At 32.3% G+C, this 22,274-nt stretch overlaps 6 protein-coding genes across 7 annotated transcripts; 2 read left to right on the top strand and 4 right to left on the bottom strand.

Moving 5' to 3' along the window:
- Positions 1-4,204: 4,204 nt before the first annotated feature.
- On the top strand, positions 4,205-5,139 carry LOC124929196 (cytochrome b5). 2 transcript variants are annotated; one of them, XM_047469494.1, is made up of 4 exons: positions 4,205-4,319; positions 4,402-4,501; positions 4,575-4,641; positions 4,724-5,139. In XM_047469494.1, the coding sequence occupies exons 2-4, from the start codon at positions 4,415-4,417 to the stop codon at positions 4,975-4,977; spliced, it is 408 nt and encodes a 135-aa protein (XP_047325450.1). In that variant the 5' UTR covers positions 4,205-4,319; positions 4,402-4,414; the 3' UTR covers positions 4,978-5,139. The 2 variants fall into 2 exon arrangements, with proteins under 2 accessions (XP_047325450.1, XP_047325451.1); XM_047469495.1 differs by having other exon boundaries at positions 4,238-4,319; positions 4,399-4,501.
- Positions 5,140-5,261: 122 nt separating this feature from the next.
- LOC124929195 (rab GTPase-activating protein 22-like) lies at positions 5,262-9,813 on the bottom strand. The gene is made up of 5 exons (XM_047469493.1): positions 9,343-9,813; positions 7,814-7,949; positions 7,615-7,664; positions 6,751-6,804; positions 5,262-6,647 (listed from the first exon to the last, which is right to left on the bottom strand). The coding sequence occupies exons 1-5, from the start codon at positions 9,603-9,605 to the stop codon at positions 5,438-5,440; spliced, it is 1,713 nt and encodes a 570-aa protein (XP_047325449.1). The 5' UTR covers positions 9,606-9,813; the 3' UTR covers positions 5,262-5,437.
- A 770-nt stretch (positions 9,814-10,583) lies between these two features.
- Positions 10,584-12,824, bottom strand: LOC124931180 (probable polygalacturonase). The gene is made up of 4 exons (XM_047471576.1): positions 12,307-12,824; positions 11,854-11,974; positions 11,572-11,746; positions 10,584-11,495 (listed from the first exon to the last, which is right to left on the bottom strand). The coding sequence occupies exons 1-4, from the start codon at positions 12,748-12,750 to the stop codon at positions 10,760-10,762; spliced, it is 1,476 nt and encodes a 491-aa protein (XP_047327532.1). The 5' UTR covers positions 12,751-12,824; the 3' UTR covers positions 10,584-10,759.
- Positions 12,825-13,968: 1,144 nt separating this feature from the next.
- Positions 13,969-15,743, bottom strand: LOC124929426 (probable 6-phosphogluconolactonase 4, chloroplastic). The gene is made up of 3 exons (XM_047469785.1): positions 15,323-15,743; positions 15,112-15,247; positions 13,969-14,576 (listed from the first exon to the last, which is right to left on the bottom strand). The coding sequence occupies exons 1-3, from the start codon at positions 15,685-15,687 to the stop codon at positions 14,103-14,105; spliced, it is 975 nt and encodes a 324-aa protein (XP_047325741.1). The 5' UTR covers positions 15,688-15,743; the 3' UTR covers positions 13,969-14,102.
- Positions 15,744-16,564: 821 nt separating this feature from the next.
- LOC124930874 (probable 6-phosphogluconolactonase 4, chloroplastic) lies at positions 16,565-17,957 on the bottom strand. The gene is made up of 3 exons (XM_047471241.1): positions 17,739-17,957; positions 17,341-17,476; positions 16,565-17,257 (listed from the first exon to the last, which is right to left on the bottom strand). The coding sequence occupies exons 1-3, from the start codon at positions 17,894-17,896 to the stop codon at positions 16,790-16,792; spliced, it is 762 nt and encodes a 253-aa protein (XP_047327197.1). The 5' UTR covers positions 17,897-17,957; the 3' UTR covers positions 16,565-16,789.
- Positions 17,958-21,014: 3,057 nt separating this feature from the next.
- Positions 21,015-21,819, top strand: LOC124931547 (auxin-responsive protein SAUR32-like). Its single transcript, XM_047472035.1, has one exon. The coding sequence runs from the start codon at positions 21,291-21,293 to the stop codon at positions 21,687-21,689; it is 399 nt and encodes a 132-aa protein (XP_047327991.1). The 5' UTR covers positions 21,015-21,290; the 3' UTR covers positions 21,690-21,819.
- The last annotated feature ends 455 nt before the right edge of the window (positions 21,820-22,274 follow it).

Raw genomic sequence — 22,274 nt, 5'->3', positions numbered from 1 at the left:
TGAAAATTGAGTTGGTGGGTATAATACGACGTTGAATGAATGGTGACTGATATTATAACACTCATGAAAGGCCTCAATCAAAACAAGAGTAAGTTAATTTAATTAAGAGGTCTTTTTCATAAAAAAAAATAATGAATTTGCAATCTCTTATTATCTAAGAAACTAAAAATAATAAATAATTGTTAGAAATGAATTAATACGGGTAAGTAACGTCGTCAAATAATGTGTGCTAGGTAGGTAACAAGAAAAATCCCCACAAATTTCAAATTTGACGGGCAAATTGACTATAGTCTATAGAGAAGAAGGCTACCTTTACCTAGTTTGATTATTATTTATCATCAAAGAGTTTGAGTTCTTAATTAATTAATTAATTAATTAATGATAGCAACCACTTTGAAAATGGCCCAACTTCTCATATTTTATTTTAAAAATTATTGGAAAATCAAATTAAAGAATTTTAATTTAAACGAACGATCTCCACTTCATTGACATATAATTCACTTTTTATTATTTTTATTAGGATGAATAATAAGTGTACTTAGATTTATATGCTTACATATATTTTATGAATGTAATTTTAAAATATTAATATAAAAATATTATGTTAAATATATAATAATTTTTAGTTTAATATTTTAAACATATTAATTTTTTATCATAAAATAATAATAATTGATAATACTTAAGTAAAAAATTAATTAAATTAATATTTAAGAAAATATAATTTAAAATAAAAGAAAGTATAATCAATATAAATTAAAATTTTAAAAAATCTATATAATATAATATATTAAATTTGCTGTCTTAACTTTTAAAGTTAATTATAAAAATAATTAATATAAAATATAACGAAAAATAATAATGAAAAAATAAAGATGCTCCTTTGCGAAATGGTTGGCTTTTGTTAAAGATGCTCCTTGGTCTGTTTTGGGCGCCCACTTTCAGGTTAATTTGTTATCTTTTATGATTTTGTTCCATTTTATATATAGTCTAATTATAAAATGATCATTTATTTTTATAAATTCAGTTATGAATTTCTATTAAAATAATGATCAAATAAAAGAAAAAATAATGAGTGTTGTTGGCTATATATAAGAATAATAAAACCAATATTCCATGCTAACTTTGCAAGCAATATCTTAACAGATATTATCCAGGAGTTAGGACTATTACCATTTTTATTATAATAGCTGAAATACATGTTAATATATTGTTGTTAGCCAGCTTGTTTTGGAACTTCTCAACCATATATATATTATATATATAATGGGAAATTTAATAAATAAAAAATTACAATAATAATCTCTTGATATTAACTATAATGCCATGTTTGATTATGGTATAACTGGAATTAATTGGAACAGAAATTAGATAATGGGCCGGCCGGTTCCAAGGTTTAATTTCCAAAGTAAATAAAAAAGTTATGCAATTTTCTAATATCTAATTCCAGTTTTTTTTACCTCCAAAATATAATTACAATTATTTTAATATATTAATATTAAATTTCAATTCCACTTACAATATCAATCCAAAGTTCCAAACATAAAGTAAAGAATTAAATGTAGAATTATTTGATTAGTGATAATGATAACACCACAAATAATTATGTCAATCAACATAACAAAAATAAATAAATTACTTGCATTGAAATAGTGTAATTTTACCCAATCATCAAATAAGGATTTTCATTTTTATATTCATATTTTTTTTGAATTTGTATTTCTTTGTTTACTTCTTTAAAATGTTTTGATTTGTGTGTAAGTTGTTATATCATATTGATAAAGTATAATAACAAAAATAAATAAAAATTAGTGATGATAAAGTAGGACGAGCCTGCCACACGTTTTAGTATGAAACACGATTGTTCCACTTTAAATCATTAGTGTGCCTCTCTTCTCTTCCCTCCCTGTCTGTCACTATCTTATATTATTAATTTTTGTATTAAATTAACATTTATAATCTACGTACAAATAACTCATATCTAACTCTAGTTATCATTGTGCTAATATAGTACAAATAAATTAAATACAATCCGTCATATTAATGTCATATCACAAGTCCTTGTTCAAATTATTAATTTTAAACAATTTTTGTTTTATTTTATATAGGTTAATGAGAAATAAATTATTTAGACAAAATAGAAAATGTATAAATATGTATGGATTTAGTTTTAAAAAAAATAAAAATATCTTACATTAGATTTAAAGAATTTGTTATTATATAGAATAATAATTCATTATTCATTTTTTTTTTAAATTAAGGAGAATTAACATGACACCCTACCGTCATTACCTCCGCTTCAACTCAAAGTGCTTCAAGTTGTAATTAAACTCATGATATTTTAATCTCTTAAATCGGTTCTTACCATTGAACTACATTCGTGTATTATAATAATGCATTATTCATATAACTAATCAACGGTAAATTATGAAATAAGGATTCTTCTTCCATTATACTAGCTGTATATTATGAGTTTAGATTATGATAACACCATATAAAAGAGCTTTTTTATCTTTTCCAAATTACAGTTACAAATTACATTTGAATTCAAATCTGTAAAAAGTTAGGATTTATATAGCAAAACTCATGTTCGGAAATGAATTTAAGAATTAATGTTCAATAAAAAAAATGGGTAAGAAGTTATCAAATTTCTTAATTGTATTATTGAAAAATATTTAAATCATAAATTTTGTCAAATGAATTTTTGTAATTGTTTTATGGGAAACAAAGAGTGATGATTTTTATTTTATAAAAAAAAGCTAACACATTTAAAATAGTAGAATATAGAATCTCTATAGTATAATTAAACCAATTTAACTAACTCTATATGTAATAATAAGCAGTGGGTCACAAGTTTATGATTTATTCTTATATTGGCAATATATGGATTCCTTCAAGTTTGTGTAATTCTTACACATTGTTTGTGGAGATGGTCCATATTTTGTGAAGTTGTGAAATTATAAATTGTCTCTAAAATTTTTGTTTTTAGATGGAATGTCATTCATGGATAATTTTGACGATTTTTGCATTGCAAATAAATGACTTTGATTTGAAGCCTACTCTGGAACATGATTGATATTGAGTGTGTAATGTGTGAGTCATTCATCGGTTGTTGGGATGTTTGGATAGAAACTGTGAGCTCGTTTGGATTGAGTTGGTGAGTTCTTTTCCCGATTATTTTCTGATAAACTATTTGACTCGATAGAAACCGCATGACGTTCAATGATCGCGATCAACCAATGCGTTTATTCTACAATATTATTATTATGATGATAAATGAAATATTTTCTGGAAAACCGATGGAAGCGGTCGATGAGCTCAATAATCTTTTTGAGGATCTTTGAGCTCGTTAATGTTAAATTTTATATTAGGTTTGTTTGTTGATAATCATTTTTTTTTATGTTTTCATTGTTACTCTCAAATGAGCATTAACAAGCTAGGGTCGCTCAAGGATAACTAATTTAATATCAAATGAGCATTAACGAGCTAGGGTCGCTCAAGGACAACCAATTTAATTAGGTTGTTAGATAAATTTATTAAGTTTTTTTAACATAAAAATGTGTAACTCAGAAATTTATATTAAAACTAAAAGCAATTTCTTTAATAAAAATTAGGGTACGAAAAAAATAACAATTTTTAATTGGGGTTGGTGCAGTCTGACCGGCAATAATTATAAAAAAATTGGGCCTTATTCAATTTAAATTATTCAAATAATTCAAACAAAATCAATTATCACTTCACATCTCATTTATCATATATTCATTACCCAAAATACTAAAATACGTTTTATTTTAAATTATTATTTTTTAATTTTTATATATATATATATATATCTTTTAAGTATTTTTATAAAAAAATAATCATTATTTAAATAGGTGTAAAGAGTATATCTTGAAATATTATTAATTTACTATACAATAATAAATTTTAAGATTGAATCGTCTCTTAAGTAGACTTTTATTAATGAACTACCTCTATAAAATATAATTATTAGTTATATACTAAAAAAATAATTTATGATTTTTTATGAACTAATAAAATAGTTTGATAATAAATGAAAATAATAAAAGAGTTAGAAAATGACAAATCTTATTAAGTAATAATAAATAAATAAATAATAATTTGAGGGGTAATTTCCATGAGAGGAGGGAGGGGGCCACGAAGAGTCCAAACGCCTCACGCGAGATATATATATAAAGAGAAAATAAAAGGAGGTTTCCTTGAGCTGCCTGTATTAGTCTGCTCGATCGAAAGAGAGAGCTATAGCTAGCTGAAAATATCAACGACCGCGGAGGAGGAAGAGAAGCTTTCTCTTTCTTTCTTGTGAGCTGAGAATTAGTTTCATTCTTTGTTTATTAGGGTTTACAGATTACTCAATTTGAATCTTGTGTGTGTCTGCAGAAGAAGAGTAAGAATGGCTTCCGATCCCAAAATTCATGTCTTCGAAGAGGTAGCCACCCACAACAAAACCAAAGACTGCTGGCTCATCATCTCTGGAAAGGTTTCTCTCATCTTCATCTTCATCTTCATCTTATTTATTTGCATCCTCTCCTATCCTAATCCCTCCCACCCAGGTCTACGATGTTACCAAATTCATGGAAGATCATCCCGGAGGAGATGAAGTTTTGCTCTCAGCAACCGGTCACTAATCAATCAATCACCTTTTCTTTCCCTATTCCCCAATTCCCAATTATATACTAAATCTTCTTATTGTTATTATCAGGTAAAGATGCCACAAATGATTTCGAAGATGTAGGCCACAGCGATTCCGCTAGGGATTTGATGAAAGACTACTACATCGGCGAGATCGACTCTTCAACCATTCCTCTCAAACGAAGCTACATTCCTCCTCAACAGCCACCTTACAATCCTCCTCACAACTCTTCCAATTTTCTCATCAAGATCTTGCAGTTCTTGGTACCCCTTCTCATTTTGGGATTCGCCCTACTTGTTCGACACTACACTAAAGACCAGTAAGTAAGTAAGTAAGTAAGTAAGGGATACTACTACTACTAAGTTCATGTTTCATGTTGATGCCGACATTCTATGTTTAATGTTTTGATTCCAACTAGTGTGTTTGGGGAATAATTCTAGTTTGTCTTTTGGTGGACTCCATAGTGACCTCTTTAATTTGCCTCCTGTTTGTTTCTTTATTTATATATGCTTTCATGTCAACAGTTCAAATCATCTTAATCAAATACCTTACTAGATAGATGGGTATGAATGAATGAATGAAATTCAGACCAATTTAGAGGAGGAGATACCAAATTCAATTATATATATTACTCCTTTTGGGGGAGGAGATCTAACATGGTTTTACAGGAGAGATTTTTTAAGTCAATTAGTTCTCTTCAAATTGTTGTTGCACAAAGTAAAAAAAAACAAAACAAAAAATAACTCCAGCAGCAACATAGAAAAACAAGGCGGCAACCTACCTTTATAGGGGCGTCTCTATCTTATTGTGAAGATTCATTACCAGATCGTGGGCGTCGTCTAGAAGCTTCCACACGTCCAATTGTCCGGCCATGCTATTGCATTCCCTAAGAATTTCATCCATCCCACTGTACTTCTGTATGATCTTCTTCCTCCTCTGCAACACAGAAGCAGCAATCGCGTACAGTAATAAATCATCCGTCGGCGGTGCACGCAGCCTTATTCTGCTCCATGCTGTTTTCCCGATTCCAGAACGAATGGCAGCTTGATCTGCCCACATTACCTCCCACAGGCATAAAGTCTGTTCGAATGTCAGCTCTCTTCTGAACAACACCACCACCATTCTGTAAACGAAGAAGCAATCCCCGGCCTGAAGCATTTCCAGATGACGGTACAGATGGGAGTCCTTGAATCTGATAATTCTCGACACAATATTCAGTTGCCTCCTTATACCCACCTCGTCCAGCCTGAAATTATGCCTAGCCTTCTTCATGAAACCGACAAAGCACCAGAACGCCTCGTGGTCGTTCAATATCACGGCGATCATCGGGGAAAGCAAGTCGCTCATACCCTGGCAATAGCCGATCTCGGGGTCGAAGATTGCGTAGGCTTCGAGAATTGCCACTAGTCGAGCCGCGTGGAAGATTCTGCAGGGCTCTAGGTGGTCGTAGTCCTTCAGCCCGACTTCTTTGGCCAAGTGGTTTGCCTTTTCTAAGCTTATTTCGATCTTAGTTGGAGAATACGATATCCAGTCGCCGTTTGCGCGAATAGCGTCCAGACGGATTATTCTTTGCCATGTTGAAAAATCTTCAATCTTGTTGCCTTTGACCGATGGGGGTTCATCGTCTGTGTCCTCCGTGTTTTGAGTTAAAGGGAAAGTATCAGTTGTCTCCGCTTCTTTTGATGAATCTGAGTCAGATGAGTCGGATTGGAACGTTGGGGTGTCGGTTTGGAATGTTGGGGTGTTCATACATGAGCTGTTTGCTGAACCGGGATCTTCTAAAAACGAAATCCCTTCCTCGAGAGAAGTTCTTGCACTCACAGCGGTTTCAGTGTTGGGAGAATTTATTTCTTCTCCTTCTTCATCGTCTTCTTTGTGATTCATTTCATCCCTTAGCCTGCTGCTGCTATCTTCCCTGTTTTTTAATCCAGAAAGCTCCTCATTGCAGTTTAGAAGCTTCAAGCACCTTTTCCTCAGTTTTCCATACTCCTTCCTGCATCCAAAATCAATTAAGAAGATCTCCATGCCATGTTATTTTCCTTCTTTCTTCTTCCAAAATTCAGTATACAGAGCAAAGGATTCGTCAAAGCTTTCACCTTTTCTGATTTCTTATTACTTCTCTTTCTTCACTGGAACTGTTCAAGTTGAAGCTGTTGAAGGAGAAACGCAATTCAGTCATTATTAATAAAACCCAACCAAATGCTGTTCTATTCTAAACACAATTGTTTAATCCAACATTGCCAAGACAAGTAACTAAGTAAGCTTAAACAAACTGAAAAATGAAAACTAACAATGTTTGATGACACAATTATCATTTAATCTAAATATGATTAAATGCTTATTTGAGAATTGCTCATTAAAAGTCCAAAGACACTTTTAACCCCTAGAAAATAATCAAATCTATATGGGTAAATAGTCTTTAAAGAGTCTCCCAACATTAGTTCCAAATCTAGATATTTTTATTTAGTTCATTTAATATTTAATGTTCACTCAAACTAAATCAACAATTAAAAGTTCAGTGTCCAACATTCAGTACTTCATTTTTTTTCCCTTTTATCAAAAGCAGCCTAAGCAAGTTATGAGTGGCAAGGTAATTTATCTTTATCCATTATGGACAGCCAATTTTACCAATCCAATAACAAGCATCAAACCTGCATAAGGCGCCTAACTTGCATACAAAATAAGTACACATTGCCTCAGAAGATTCGTGAAAAAATAAATAATATATCCTCTAGCTAAGAGATACAAGTTTTAGCAAATGAAGTAACCAGTTCTCTACCTTTTTTTCAAAAATAGCAGGACAGGGTAGGGGAAGTAATGGTTTCTAGGGAATGCTAATCCTCGAACGACTAACTACATGGTATTCTTCTAAGAGAAAAGTAGTATATTTAGAAGAGTACACACAATTCTAATATCTATAAACCTGCAATAAGACATAAAATCAATGGCAAGATGCTTACACTCCAAGCAGGAAAGGCCAAACCTCTGCCCGAATAGTTGGATCGACACCCTGCATAAGGAAACGAAATAAAAAAGTCATCTCTTGAAGAATTGCAACATTTCTGATACAAATTAAAGGAAAATAGATTTGAGATTGCAGAAGTGCAGGCTCTGTGTTAGGCAATGAACATGTATATATATCATCTGAATTTAACTCACTGCACTCCGAACTTTCTTCAAAAATTTTATGCCACCATCCTCTAACTTTCCTTCTGGTGTAAAAAAGCTTCTCCATTGCTCAGGAGATAGAGGATTTACTGTTTTCCTGTTAGACCATGGTGATTTAAGATTGCCCCTGAAAATGAAAAAAACATCAGAAGGTATCTGGCAAACCTAACTGTCAGGCCAAGAAGCCAGGGAGTAGCCATCTAAAGAAAAATAACCATTAATTTTTTTTTCAGAACAGTTTTTTTTCCCTGGAGGACCACCTATGACTCCCACTTCAATCAAGGTGCTTTTAGGAATCGAATTCAACCTCTTATGTTCTAACACTATTACCACTTGAGCTACTATGGGTGAGTCCATTTCATTGCTGATCATAGTACAAATCAACTGAAAAAGTGCTGCAAGGAAAAAACACCTGAGTAGTATTGGTTGGAAAAAATATTTTCTGAATGCAGACAAATTTCCTTGACTGTAGGCGATTGTGTTATATGGTTTCATATCTTTGGAAATACCAAAAAATCATCTATGTTAATATCTTAACACTACAGATGCAATAGAAAGAGATTGACTCTAATCTCCTATTCATTCCCTGCTAGAGATGTGCAGAAACAATCATTCCGTATTCAGGTCTCTTAACGATGGTCTTTACTAAATAATATTCACTTTGCATGTCTTGTACTAGAAAAGATTTTGTCTCTATGGCTGTACAAACAGAATACTTCAATATATACTTTAAAGATATTCAAACTAGACAAATTTAAAATCCAACTGCTTAAATCTATTCAACCGAGCATTAGTAAGTGAAACATACTATAAAAGCTACCAGAAATCGATTAGTTTTACATTAAGTTGTGTCCCATTTTGCCCATACTGCAGCAAAATTAACTAGCTACACAATAACTTCAGGAGTCCCCTATGACAGACAGCTAAAACAGTAAAGGAATAGTGAGAATAAAATGTAAAAACATTTCTTCTTGTGCATGCAAGATATCTCCCAATAAATAACTGATCATGAGACAACTCAATTTGGATTTAATTAGAGGATATCTTTCTATTCCCCCATTTCATATTCAATAATCCACACTCAGCCATTTGATGTAAGATGTTACCTAAGCCTTGAGAACAAATTTTGAAAAGGTCTATATGCTACTGGTTTCTTTAGGAACCATTGAAGAAAAATGATGCAAAATCACCACTATAATTTGCCTTCCCAGTCCCACCAAATCTATTACATGTCTTGGCCCCTCTTCTATCTTGATAGAAGAACAAAGGAAAAAAAAAACAGAAAAGAGAAAGAGTGGCATTATGATGATAATGGATACAAACTAGAATAATAAGGCATGTGCTTGGCACATTTATACACAATATAACACACTTAACAATTTACTGAGTTAAGAGGGAAATAGGGCGTAAATTTATATGATGAATCGACCATTGGTCTATATAGCTTAGCTAGTAGTTCATTATTACTGTGACATGATCTATTAGTGATGGTTTTGAAGATTGGTTATAGGTTAATTTACCTAGCAGTGTAGAATACGGTGGCGGCCAATGCGATTCCGGCCAAGGCGGTGACAAGAACAACTACTCCGGTATTGGAAGCAGCCGTCCTCTCCCAGAATCTTCCTCCACCGGTGAAAAATATGTCATGGGAATTGCCGCTGGCTTCAACATGGGAACCGTAGGTGAGGAATATGAAGGGCATCGATAAGTAAGCGATGAAAGACGCATGAGCAATTAAGAATGATATGATGTCCCTGAGCACAGATGCTGAATTTTCCACCATAACCAACTCAATTCTCTGTTTCACCTTCTTCTTCTTCTTCTTCACTGCGCGTCCCTCAAACGATTGATGATTATCACAGTGTTGTTAAATCACTTCTCTCTCCCGCGAGTGAAGAAGAACCTAGACAGAAGACTTGGGATCGAAGAAGAAGCGTAGAGAAATCAATTTAGGGCCCTCTTCTACTCATTAGATTTTTAGGGGAAAAATATGTTATTCAATTCAGATTTCAGATTATAATGAGGGTTCTCTCTCTCTCGTTTTTCCATTAAAATCATTTTCAAAGGTAACAGTTTCTTTAATTAAATAGTGTCAATCCTTATAATTATTCCAAACAAAGTCAATATTGTTAAAATATACAAAAATGTGTATGTTTCTACAAAATGAATACTAAAAAGTGTATCTTTTGATTATAATGCTTTCTTCAATTATAAGTTTATAATTGACTGAATTGATATGTGACTTGAACTTAAGTTGTTAACTTAAATGATATATACAAATGTTTTGAATATTTTTTTTTTAAATTAAGTCTAGTTTTTAATATTTATAAAAATGTGTAATCTAATAAAAGATTTAAGAAATTTTGAATAAAGAGACTTAATATTGTGTATCGGGTTTGAATGTTTTAAAATTGTAAGAAAATATTTTGATTAATCAGATTTTTTTATATTATTTTATTGGTACAAATCTAATAAATTAATTATTATGTTAAAGTAAAAACAGAAACTATTTATTCTTTTGTGAAAAAACATTAAATAACTAGTTAAAGTCACTAATTTGATAAAAAAAAAAAAAAAAGTATTCAAGATCTAACCTTAAATAATAATTGAACAGTTTATAAAATGTATAACCTAATTAGAATTCTTGGTCACTAAATCGAACAACAAAATATGTAGATTTCTACCAAAACATCTCAATAGAAAGTAGAAATAGAAAAAACACAATAATTCAATTTGAAAACACATAAATTTCTGCATATGAAAAACCAACTTCAATATTTCCTATGTAATTCAAGAAAAAATAGGAAGAATTCAACTCAAGAGCAATTTCATAAAAACCTGCTCAGCTCTAAAAATTGTGAGCAGATCCATGAAACCACAACAAGTCCATATAATCAACCACCAAAAGATTCAATAGAATAAAAAATTAACAAACATTTATGACAAATGTCTCAAGAAATTCATTGAGCACCAGGATGAAGAAGAAGAAGACTCATTCTGTGTCAACTGTACACAAGGCTGACCCGGGCCAACCCCATCGCTCGAGCCATGGACAAACTCACAGACCCACCTGGCAGATGGAGATAAACCCATTATAGCCACATCTCTCAAACAAATCCCTTCATATGGTGCACCCATAATTCCCATTAACAAAGGAGCCTTCTTGGACTCCTTACTCATTACATTACTTATAAAAATACCCTTAACTTTAGGGACAGCCTTCCGATCCCATCCATCATCAGGATGATCATTAGCACCTCTACTAAACCTAATCGGTACTTTAACTCTCTCCATTGTCACGTTTCTAATACTGACATTATAAATGTACCCTCCTCTCCCTATATCAGTCTTGATTCTAACCCCGGATGCTGAATCCCTAACGAAAAGATCCTCCACAGTTATATTCGAAACCCCACCCGACATCTCGCTCCCAATTCCAACCCCAGAGCAAGTTGGTGTTGTTCCTGAAACCCTCCTCACAATTATGTTTGAGCTCGGGAGAGACATCTTAATACCATATTGATCCCATCCACTTTTTATTGCCACAAGATCATCTCCACTCTCTATGTAACAATCTTGAATGCAGACAAACGTGCTTGAATCTGGGTCTATCCCATCTGTGTTTGGTGAGTTTAGAGGAGCTAGAATGGTCATGTCTTTTATCACAACATTCCTGAAATTGCATCATTCATTTTAAAGGTTAATTAAGTAAGACATCATTCATTGATGCTATGGAGATTATAATTAACCTGCAATAAACGGGATGAATGGTCCAAAACGGTGAATTAAGAAAGGTTAAGTTGGATATAAGTATGTTTTCTGAGTTTATCAATTCAACCAGATGCCCTCTTGTGTGAACCAAAGTTCTGTTCCACCATAGATCCCACCACATCTTTCCTTGCCCATCAATTGTCCCATTTTGTCCTGTAAGATCATTGTTTATACTCATAGTGGATCTAGTAGGATTCCCAACATAGTGTTGCTTTTTAACAATTGGGAAAACAAATTGAAGTAATTAATTAATTAATTACCAGTGATGACAACATTTGTTAGGCCATTTCCATGGATTAAGCTAATATGTCTGCCTCCTAACCTTTCCCTTCCTCTTCCATAAGAAGGCAGCGGTTCAATAATAGGCCACTCCTCTGGATCCTGTTTGTTTAAAGTAAGAAATTAATTAACCATCAAGAATCATTGAACATGGAAGTCAATTTGGAAAGGGTAAAATGCGGATCAAAAATAGTAATGGGTTATTAAGAAATCTCTAATTTCTTGAACAGTGCAAAAAGTCAACTTTATCAAACAGCAGCAGATGGGTTATGGAGTCAACTTGTTCAGACTGTAGCAGCAATCAAGAAAGGAGTAATTAAGCAATGGGTTATGGCGCATTTACAGGAAAGAAGATAGAAGAAGCGTGCAAAGCTTTGCTTTTTAGATTTGACTAAAACAAGGTTTTCATATTTTATAATATTATTTTATTTCACCTGAGAACCAAGAAGTACGGCGCCTTCCTCGAGAAAAAGTGTGAAATTACTGGTGAGATTGAAGCTTCCAGTAAGCCAATTTCCTCTAGGGATATTAAGCTGGGCTCCACCGACCGAGGTTAACCCTTGCATGTGCCGCATTGCCCTTCGAAACGCCTCCGTGTTTAAAGTTTTGCCGTCCCCCACGCCGCCGAACTCGGTGATAGACATTACCACCGCCTTCATCGCCGGTCCTTCCCGGTAAAATCCAGCGCAACTAGGTCTATCTAGTCTAGATCCGACGTGAGAATCGCTCTCGGCCGGCACAGGGAAAATGTTATTGTTGGTAATCTGTAAGGTCGCAATGAGTACGATTGTGAAGATAAATATAAGAAACGCCGTTGATGGCTTCCTGATTCCTGCAACGATAGCATCACATATCGGTTGTTTTTCGATATCCATCATCGTTAATCTTCATACACGATGCTTTGATTCTTCTATCGCCACCGAAATCCGCCCCGGGCACCCTAAACTGTTCGTTTTCGATGGGGAGAAGCTTCCAAAGACCGACAGATTCTGAAAAGTTCAGAATACGATTGAGATGATGACGATGATGATGATCTTTGTATGAATAGGAAAACCCGTCTGTCTATATATTAAAAAACCCTGGATATATAGAAATGATGAAATTGATTTTGGAGAAGAAGGAGGCACAGAGAAGAATGGATTGATCAGAAAACAAAAACAAACACGGTTTTATGTTTTCTAATGAGTCACGACTCAATTCTTGCTAACAGCCAAATTAACCCTAATTATTTATTCTAATCCCACAAATTAATTAAATAAATGACCTAAATTACTTTTTTTTCACTACCTATATTAAATCATAAAATATATAAATAGCATGCAAACAAAGAATATGACGTATTGGCCGTTTCAAAAAAAAATGAAAGTATTACTATAAAATGAAATAAGACAAATAATAATGATAATAATAACAATAATAATGTCTAACTGGTTCATATCAATTATTTTTCTGTTAATTATAAGCTAGGTCGTATACTTTCAGGGTAAAAATAAATTTATTTTAATAAATATAAAATAAAACAAATATAAGATTTTAATTTAATCTTGTTTTTTTTTAATGTAAGCTTTGGCCATGTCACGTGACTAGGAGCGGCTATTCACGAGACTCCAATCCCTAACATGTTAACATGTTAGGGTTCTTTTGGTAATTTGTGGCAAAGTCATTCTTGTTTGAAAATTGGTTCAAATACTTTTTCTTCATTTTTATGCTATTTCATAGTCATTTGTAAACAAATACTTAAATAAATAAATAAATTATTGTAATCCAACTTTTAGGCCTAAATAAAGTTTAAATATAGGATTTCCAATCAATTCAATTTTTTTAATTGTTTTTTCATTATAATTTATACTATTTAAATATATTTTTTTAAACATTTTTTATTAATATGTAATACTAAGACTTTTCTAATTAAATTATTTTATCATTATATAGTACTAATATTTAAGTATTTAAAAAATAAAATAAAAATTATACCAACAACAACATTGTTGAATTAATCCAAAGATCGATAACTCTTTTTTGAAAATTTCAGTTGAGTGGTAGATCAGCCTATAAATTTTGATCTTAGAAAGAACTAAATTAACATGCCAGGCTTGGACACAAATTTATTTTCAATTAAAGAAGCATGAGCTGAAAATAGAGTCGTAAGCTCACATTATTCAATATCCAAAAAACCATACAAGTCATGCTTAGAATCATAGAAAATAAAACCCATTTCATTAAATTAATACTAAAGCTTAGAAGCAGCCTCCTTGTCCAAAAACCAATTTAGCTCACCTTCATCAAGAGAGACCATTTGCACTGGCAACAGATCACCATTCTTCTCCCCTTCCTCGCCCAGGGCAACTTTCACAATCGGAGCTTTCCCAGCCCCACAAATAACCAGTGACACGTTTGCAGAAGAGTTGATGACAGGAAACGTGAAAGTGATTCGATCAGAAGGGGGTTTGGGCGAATCGGTGATAAAGGTTACCCATTTCTTATTTTCATTGACAAGAGGATGGCCTGGGAATAGAGAAGCCAAATGTCCATCAGGTCCCATGCCAAGAAGCATTGCGTCGAATTTTGGAAAGCCTGTTGTCTCTGAAATGTTTAGTACTTTGATCTTAACCAAATCTCGAAGGACAGTTTCATAGTCTTCGGCTGCAGCTTCTGCTGATAGTTTGTCATTAATGGCGTGAACATTTTCAGATGGAATTGTTACCTGACAGAAGATTGATTACAACAACATAGTTCGAACTATAAGTGTCATATGTCAGAAAACAAGATATATCTGTAAAATCTTTTGTACAGGGGGAAGGTTTCGATTTGGGTTATTTGAATTTAATCTGAAATAGCTGCATTAATCATTGTCACTACCAAATATCAGAAAATACACTAGTTAACCGGATATTCAAGACAAATCAGTTGTAACATTGAAGTATAAAGAGACTGAGTTTCCTCTTTGTCAGATCACTGTGGGATATGATGAATTGATGGGTTCTCATTTATGCCAAGGTCATGAATTGAAGATTTTTAGATCAATGATTCGGTTAGATGAAAACTGTCAAATTGAAAAGAACTGATCAGACAACAAAAACATCTTTCACTGTATCCAGTTGAAACAAGTAATGACAAACCAGCAATCTTCATTCCACAACTAGTGTTAGATTCATTCCTCCACAGTAAAGCCTAAAAACTAAGGATGGAGTAACTATGAAACATCAGCAGAAGTAGATTTAAAGCAGAAAAGGGCATACCTTGGATAGAAGTGCATCATAGGCTAGCTTGTAATTGCTGTCAGGATGATCCTTAGGAACTACCCTCTCGTCCACCCAAAATATATGCCATTTCGACCAATCCACTGAATCAACATATGGAGATTCTGCCAATTTCCTGAATCATCATCGTCACCATTAGAAAAAAGAAAAGAAAAAGACCCTAATTCAAGTGCACGTACACTTGGCTCACCTCAACGAATTGATAAGAGAACCACCGGAAACGACGACGGTGAAAGATCCTTTCTCCTTAACAAATTTCTCCGACAGATCTGCCGTGTATTTCGCAAGATAAACCGCCTGAGCTTCTTCCGAGTCAAACACTTGCACTCTTCCCTTGCTTTTCGCGGACGCCGCCATTGATGATTGGGATCTAACCTCGATCTTTCTGGGTCTAGTAGAGGTTCTTCGTGCGGTGACAGAGATTTTGGGGAGAACGGAATGGAAGGTCCAGGAAATGCACGACGGCGGCGATCGTTGGCGAGAAATTGATGGAACGCGTAGATTAGAGGCGATAGAGCGAGACGACGAGACTCCGCGAAAATTGCAGGCTTCCATTATATGCAGATTTTCACTCTTCGTATTAACGGCGATGGGTCAACCGGCAGACAGGCCCGTTGATACATTTTGGTGGCCATTTTGGCGTGGCATACTAGGTTAATTCATGTTCCGATGTCTAACACGTGTGTCATGTATTTTTTTATTCAATATTATCTAAAAAAAAAAAAAAAACAGTAAAATACTAATTTAATGATAACTTTTTAATTATTATTTTGTTAGGGTTAACCATATGTTTTTATTTGAAAAAGACTAGGAGCATATTGGGACAACTCATATGAGAAAAATGCATTACTATTGCTTAAGGATTGGCGTGGAGTGATTTGAAATAACTATTGCAATGCAGAGTTTGGGTATCACAACATATATAAAAAAAAGTGCAGACAAATAACCAACTTGTTAAAATCATAGAGGATTGCTGATGAAATTAAAAGTTAGAAACAAAAGGGCAAAGAAGAAATAACAAGGCAAAAGTGGGAAAACGATTGTCAAAATTGATATTCGAATCTGATGAGTTATTGAAAGATGACGAGCAATATGTAAAAGATGTGGGACAATAGATACATTTCCCAATGACACATTCACAATCGATGTCTGCCTCGTTAACACATTCGGCTCCAAACAAAAACGAAACTCTTTTTGATGACGATTGTTCTAAAGTGAAAGACAAGCCTCCTCTCGACGACTTTTGTTATGAAAAAAAAATGGAGACTCCACATATTAATGATACAAAATACGATAATCTCAATTTTAATGAAAAAATTTACAATAATTCATTCATTTGCAAGTCTCCCTAGTGTACGATGACCGAGAGAATACGAATGCAACTTACGTTGAAAATGATGATATTATTGAAGTGAATGGAGAGAAGCTGAAATTGAAGAAATGTTTGAAGATGTTTTTGGGTTTAATCCCATTTCTAAAACATATTTAACGCCAAGTTCAAATTGTGTCCACTTTGTGGTTTGAGAAATCACAATACGGTTGGATTAATATTATTATTATTAAGACAAGTTGATTCAATAACAAAACAATAACACCATCAAAGCTTGCAATGATGCCTGCTAATTTAAGTTAATAACCCAACTTTTTCTTGTCTACTTCATAGTTGAGAAGTAGTGTCCTTATCCAAAAACCAAACAAGTTCCCCTTCAGGTGCAACCATCTGAACAGGAAGCAAACCATTCTCATTCTTTCCACACCCCAATGCTATGCCCACAGCCTTAGCAGTTTCCGGCCCAGTGATAACCATTGCAATACAATCAGAAGAGTTGATAACAGGGAATGTGAAGGTGATCCTTTGAGGAGGTGGTTTGGGAGAGTCCTTGATGAATGTCACCCATCGCTTCTCTTCCTTAAGGAGGGGGTGTCCTGGAAATAGAGAAGCCACATGCCCATCTGGACCCATGCCCATAAGATTAAGGTCAAATTTCGGGAACCCACTTATCTCCGATGTTCTTACTATATTTTTCTCCACCAAAGACTTCATGGAAGCCTCATAATCATCAGCAGCATCCTCTGTTGATAGAGTGTCATTTATAGCATACACATGATCTGGGTTAATCTTTACCTGCATTGTTTGCCACAGTACAAATTGTATACTTCATTGATTCAAAGGGAAATCATAACTCATAAGAATATGATTAAAACTACCTTTGATAAGAACCCATCATAAGCCAGCTTATAATTGCTATCATCATGAGTCTTGGGGACAACTCTCTCATCTAGCCAAACCACATGCCACTTTTCCCAATCCACTGACTCCACATATGGAGATTCAGTCAATTTTCTGATAAGAATTCCATCAAGGATGAAAATAACATGAATAAACAAAGCATCACAGAGCCATATTTCAAATAAATACAAACTAGATTAACCAAATAGGAGCTCTTCATCTCAATCAACAATTTTCAGAAATCTAATTAATTGAACTCCAACCCAGTTCAGAAATAGCTTCAACTCAGAGAATGGAAGAAGAATCAGGCCAATCAACTGAAGAAACGATAATATTAGGGTTAGTCTAGTAAATCCTCACAGATGTTTCAACTTACCGAAGAGTGTGGATGAGACTGCCACCGGACAAGACAACGGTGAAAAGACCTCTCTGTTTCACAAATTTCTCCGATAAATCGGAGATGTATTTCGCCAGGGAGACGGCAACTGCTTCCTCATTGTCGAACACTCGAACATTTGGATTATGATCGGCCATTGATGTTGATCACCACTACTCTGTAATTCACTTTGCTTCTTATCCTTTTCATTGGGTATTTATTATCGGAATAATTAATTACAAATAAAATGACAGTTACATATATCTAATTTTATATATTTTAACTTATTACAACTATCTAATTTTATTTTAAATTTATTACAGGTAAATATTTAAATGAATCGGGTTGTTTTGGAATTAGGTCAAGTGTATTGATGAAGCAGAAGAAAAATGGGCCCAGGGCCCAGCCTTAAAATGCTTCCGCGTCCAACAAGACTTGTTGTTGGATGCTCATTATTTCGGCCCACTTTACCTTTATTCCCATTTATTTTTTTCCTATAGAAATTAACTAATTTGAATTAATAAAGTAGAATACTATCTAATCTATAGTGATAAATAAATCAAATAAATATATACCAGCATCTTTCTTTTTTTATTTTTTTATTCACAAAAGCAAAAGGCTAGTGGAATTATAACCAACTATTTATCATCATCTTTATTACTGTTTTCCCTCCTGCCCCATTAAATTGGAATGAGTTTTCCTATCCTTATCTCCGCAAAAGAAGTGAGACCCATTTGTTTGATAAAAAATAAAAATAAAAATAAGATATTTTTAATTGGAGCAAAATTTTGAATGTATTAATCATGTAGTGTCAAGTTGTTAACTCTATATCACAAATTTATTATTAAACTAAGTAAAATTTAAAAAAATCTAAAAGAGGTGGGATAGCCTAGGAAGTTGCAACATTCTTACTAATAAATAAATTGGGTTTATTTGTTAAATATAAAATAAAATTAAGATGTACAAACAATTAGTGGGGTTTGAAAATAAGGATAGTTTAAATGTACACTAAAAATAATGCTAAATCTGATCAAATGAAAAGATAAATGATCCTTAATCCTTTTTAATATATTTTGTTTTTTTTAAATGGAGGGGGTGTATCTAAAATCTGGGTCATGGATGGCCCATGATGATTTGCTGTATGTAAATGTGCTCTCCGATCAATTCTCCACCTCCATTGGAAAATTTTAAAGATGAACATAATAAGTGACCACTAAATATGCTTTTGATTTTCCCATCATTTCTAACGTGCTATTAATATTGAATTTGGACAAATCTAAATCCGTCTTAGGGACCGGGTTTCAAGGATTTATCATGACCCGGACAAAGGAAGTGTTCTTTCAAGAAAATGTTACACATTCTTTTGTTTAAAATAAAAATAAAAATGAAATAACGGATTAAGTATGTAGCCCGCAAACCCACTTAACCAAGCGTAAAAACGGGCTCGAATCCAGGAATTTATAGTTGATATTCAACTCTTATTGCCGCTAAACTAGAAGATGGATAATGTTACATATTCTTTTGTAATCATATTTTGGAGCTTTTAAATATTGAATAAGATTGTGTATCTTTTTTTTTTGGTTTATCTTTTATAAAATGTGAATATATTTCTTTTGTTCAATTTCTTTAATTGTATTGTTGAATTTTGTTTTTCCCTTTTGATATAACTATTAAGTCTTGTTAAAGAGAAAATGAAAATGAAAGTTTTTTTTTTTTTTTTTTAAGATTTACCATTATTTCACTATAATAAATGAAACTTGTCATTGTCATTTAGCAACGAAGTCAATTTCAACCCAAATATCTATTGCAGATTACAATGCAGTCTTTTTCAATTATTTTATTAAAATTGTAAATTTCTTTTCAAAAATATTAAAGTAAAAGTATAATTTTTATTTATCTATATTAAATATGAGAGATATAATTAAATTAGATAAAACCTTTTACAATAAAAGTAAATAAAAAATTGTTTTTTTGATCAATTTTATATCATATTATATAGAAGAAAAATATACTTATTAAAAGTTTTTGCCAAATTATTTATGTTTTATCTTTACAGATTTTATAATAATTCATTCATTTGTTGATCGACTAAATTTAGATTTCCACAATCGGTTTGATTTTATTATAATAATATTTATGTTAAAATTATTACCTTTTTAAATAAATTAATTAACAATTGTGTGCAATGAATTTATAACCAAACACTAAATTATAAAAAATATATAAATAATTTATCTACGACTTTTAAGTGACAAACAAAAATAAAATCATTTGTTCAAACCATTTTCTGAATCAAATAAAATTGGTTATATCAATAAATATATATATATATATATATATATATATATATATATATATATATATATATATATATATATATGAAATAGTAGTAATTAATTTAATAAATTAATTATGACAATGTTAAATAAAGACTAAAGATTTACAAGCTTCATCATCATAAGTCAAAATACAAGCAATAAACAAGCAGTCTAGTTTTGATTATTTAGTTTATTCAACTATATATCATAATTAATTATTAAAACCATGCTTATATTATTTGTATTGAATCATGCCTTCCTTTCTTTTGTCCTTAATTTGTAAATGTAAAAGTAACCTCTCTAATTGTGAATGAACATTAAATTATAGGTTTAATTTTAAAATATAATAAAAACAATTCAATTCAATTCCCCAACCACACAGAGATTAAATTTCGGCTGATGTGAGTTTCTATACAAAGCCAAAAATAAATATTGTTTATTACTCAACTGCCACGTGGACCTACCTTTTGCCACATTTACCCAATCGTCACTTTAAGGCCAGTTTGATTCAATTGCAAATTAAGCCAGACCAATTAATAACTTTAATTTTATTATATAATATTCATAATAATTGTATAGTTTTCCTTAATTTATAAGTATTATTATAATTATTATTTTATAAAATTAAGTTTGCTTAGAATGAAAGAAAACTCCAACCATACCGTTCACGAAAGACCGGGGTAATATCGTAATAAACAAGTTGTTTATATTCTGGATTCAGCAAAAACCAATCTGTACATAGACTTTTCCAACCTCTTGCTTGCTTGTTTGATAAAAATAACACATCATTTTATTAAATAATTAATTTAAAATATTAAATTATCCCCATTTTCTCTTTTTATAATATTAAAATTTTCATGAATCTGAAAAAAAAAAATAAAAAAAATCAATCTGAACCATTCCTTCCCTTTTTTCCTATATAAAAACCAGAAGCCTCTCCTTCTTCCCCAGCCCATTCTAGAGAGAGAAAAAAAGAAAGATCTTTAAGAATTTCGATCCAATCACATATGCGTTTGATCTTCAAATAATCTTGCAGGGTTTTATCATGAGTAACATACCCAGATCGCTTACGGATTCTTCATTCACCCTCTTCAAGCTTACAATCTCCACCTCTGATCCTTGGCCATTCTCTATCCTCTTCTTGTAACAAAGTTATATATTGATCAGCGTTAGTTTAAGTGTTAATCTAATCATAAAATTTCTCTATTCCGTTAATTGTCGAGAAATCGAAGATATGGGTGGCGGTGGAGACAAGAATCTGCTCAGTTTTCATCTCATGGCTCATCTTCATCTTCATCATCATCATCACGCCGGAGGGAAGAAAGACACATGCGGCGGGGCAAAAGACATCCCTAAGGGTTTCATGGCGATTAAGGTTGGACAAGGAGAAGAACAACAGAGGTTTATCATACCTGTTATGTACGTGAATCATCCACTGTTCATGCAGCTGTTGAAGGAAGCAGAAGAAGAATATGGATTTGATCAGAAAGGTCCAATCACCATCCCTTGCCATGTGGAGGAGTTTCGCCATGTTCAAGGTATTATTGACAAAGAGAATAGCCCACATCTTCATCACCACCATCACCATAACCATGGTCATCATCATCATCATCTCCCCTGTTTTAGGGTTTGAAGGGTTAGGTAGCTACTATGTTTAACTTAAAAAAAGAAAAGAAAAAGGACATGGGTTTGTTTAATTTTGATGTTTTATTTGTTTTTGTCAACAATCTATTGATGAATACAAGTGTTTGTTTGTGTCCTAATTTTGATTATTTCATACAGAAAATGGGTGGTCTTGTTTGTTGATTTGTTTGTGATATGTTATTTTTATAATTAATTGTTTTGAAAATGTATTATTAAAGATTGTTAATGTAATAAATGTAATGACTAATAAAGAAATTATAATTAATGAATATAGCTGGTAAAGTTTTGATTTTTAATATGAACACATGAAAACAGGGACATTTCGTGTTTCATTATTCAGCCAATAGCTGTAGTCGACGAGAGAATAAAGTTATTTTTTAATCCTATCACCGCTTTATCTTTCTTTCTTTTTTTTCTTTCTTTACCAATTATAAATATCTTAAATGGGGAATAATAAATACTTTTTACTTTATTTTTATAAAATATTAATATTTTAAGAATTTTGAATTGAGTCATAATTAATGGGAATACATTTTTTTAGAATTGTTTAAAGAAATAAATAAATGTAAATAAT

This window comes from Impatiens glandulifera, chromosome 3 (genome assembly GCF_907164915.1).
Source record: "Impatiens glandulifera chromosome 3, dImpGla2.1, whole genome shotgun sequence".
NCBI classification, from domain to species: domain Eukaryota; kingdom Viridiplantae; phylum Streptophyta; class Magnoliopsida; order Ericales; family Balsaminaceae; genus Impatiens; species Impatiens glandulifera.
Note: the sequence above shows the minus strand (reverse complement) of the source record. Positions and strands in the feature narration are given on the sequence as shown.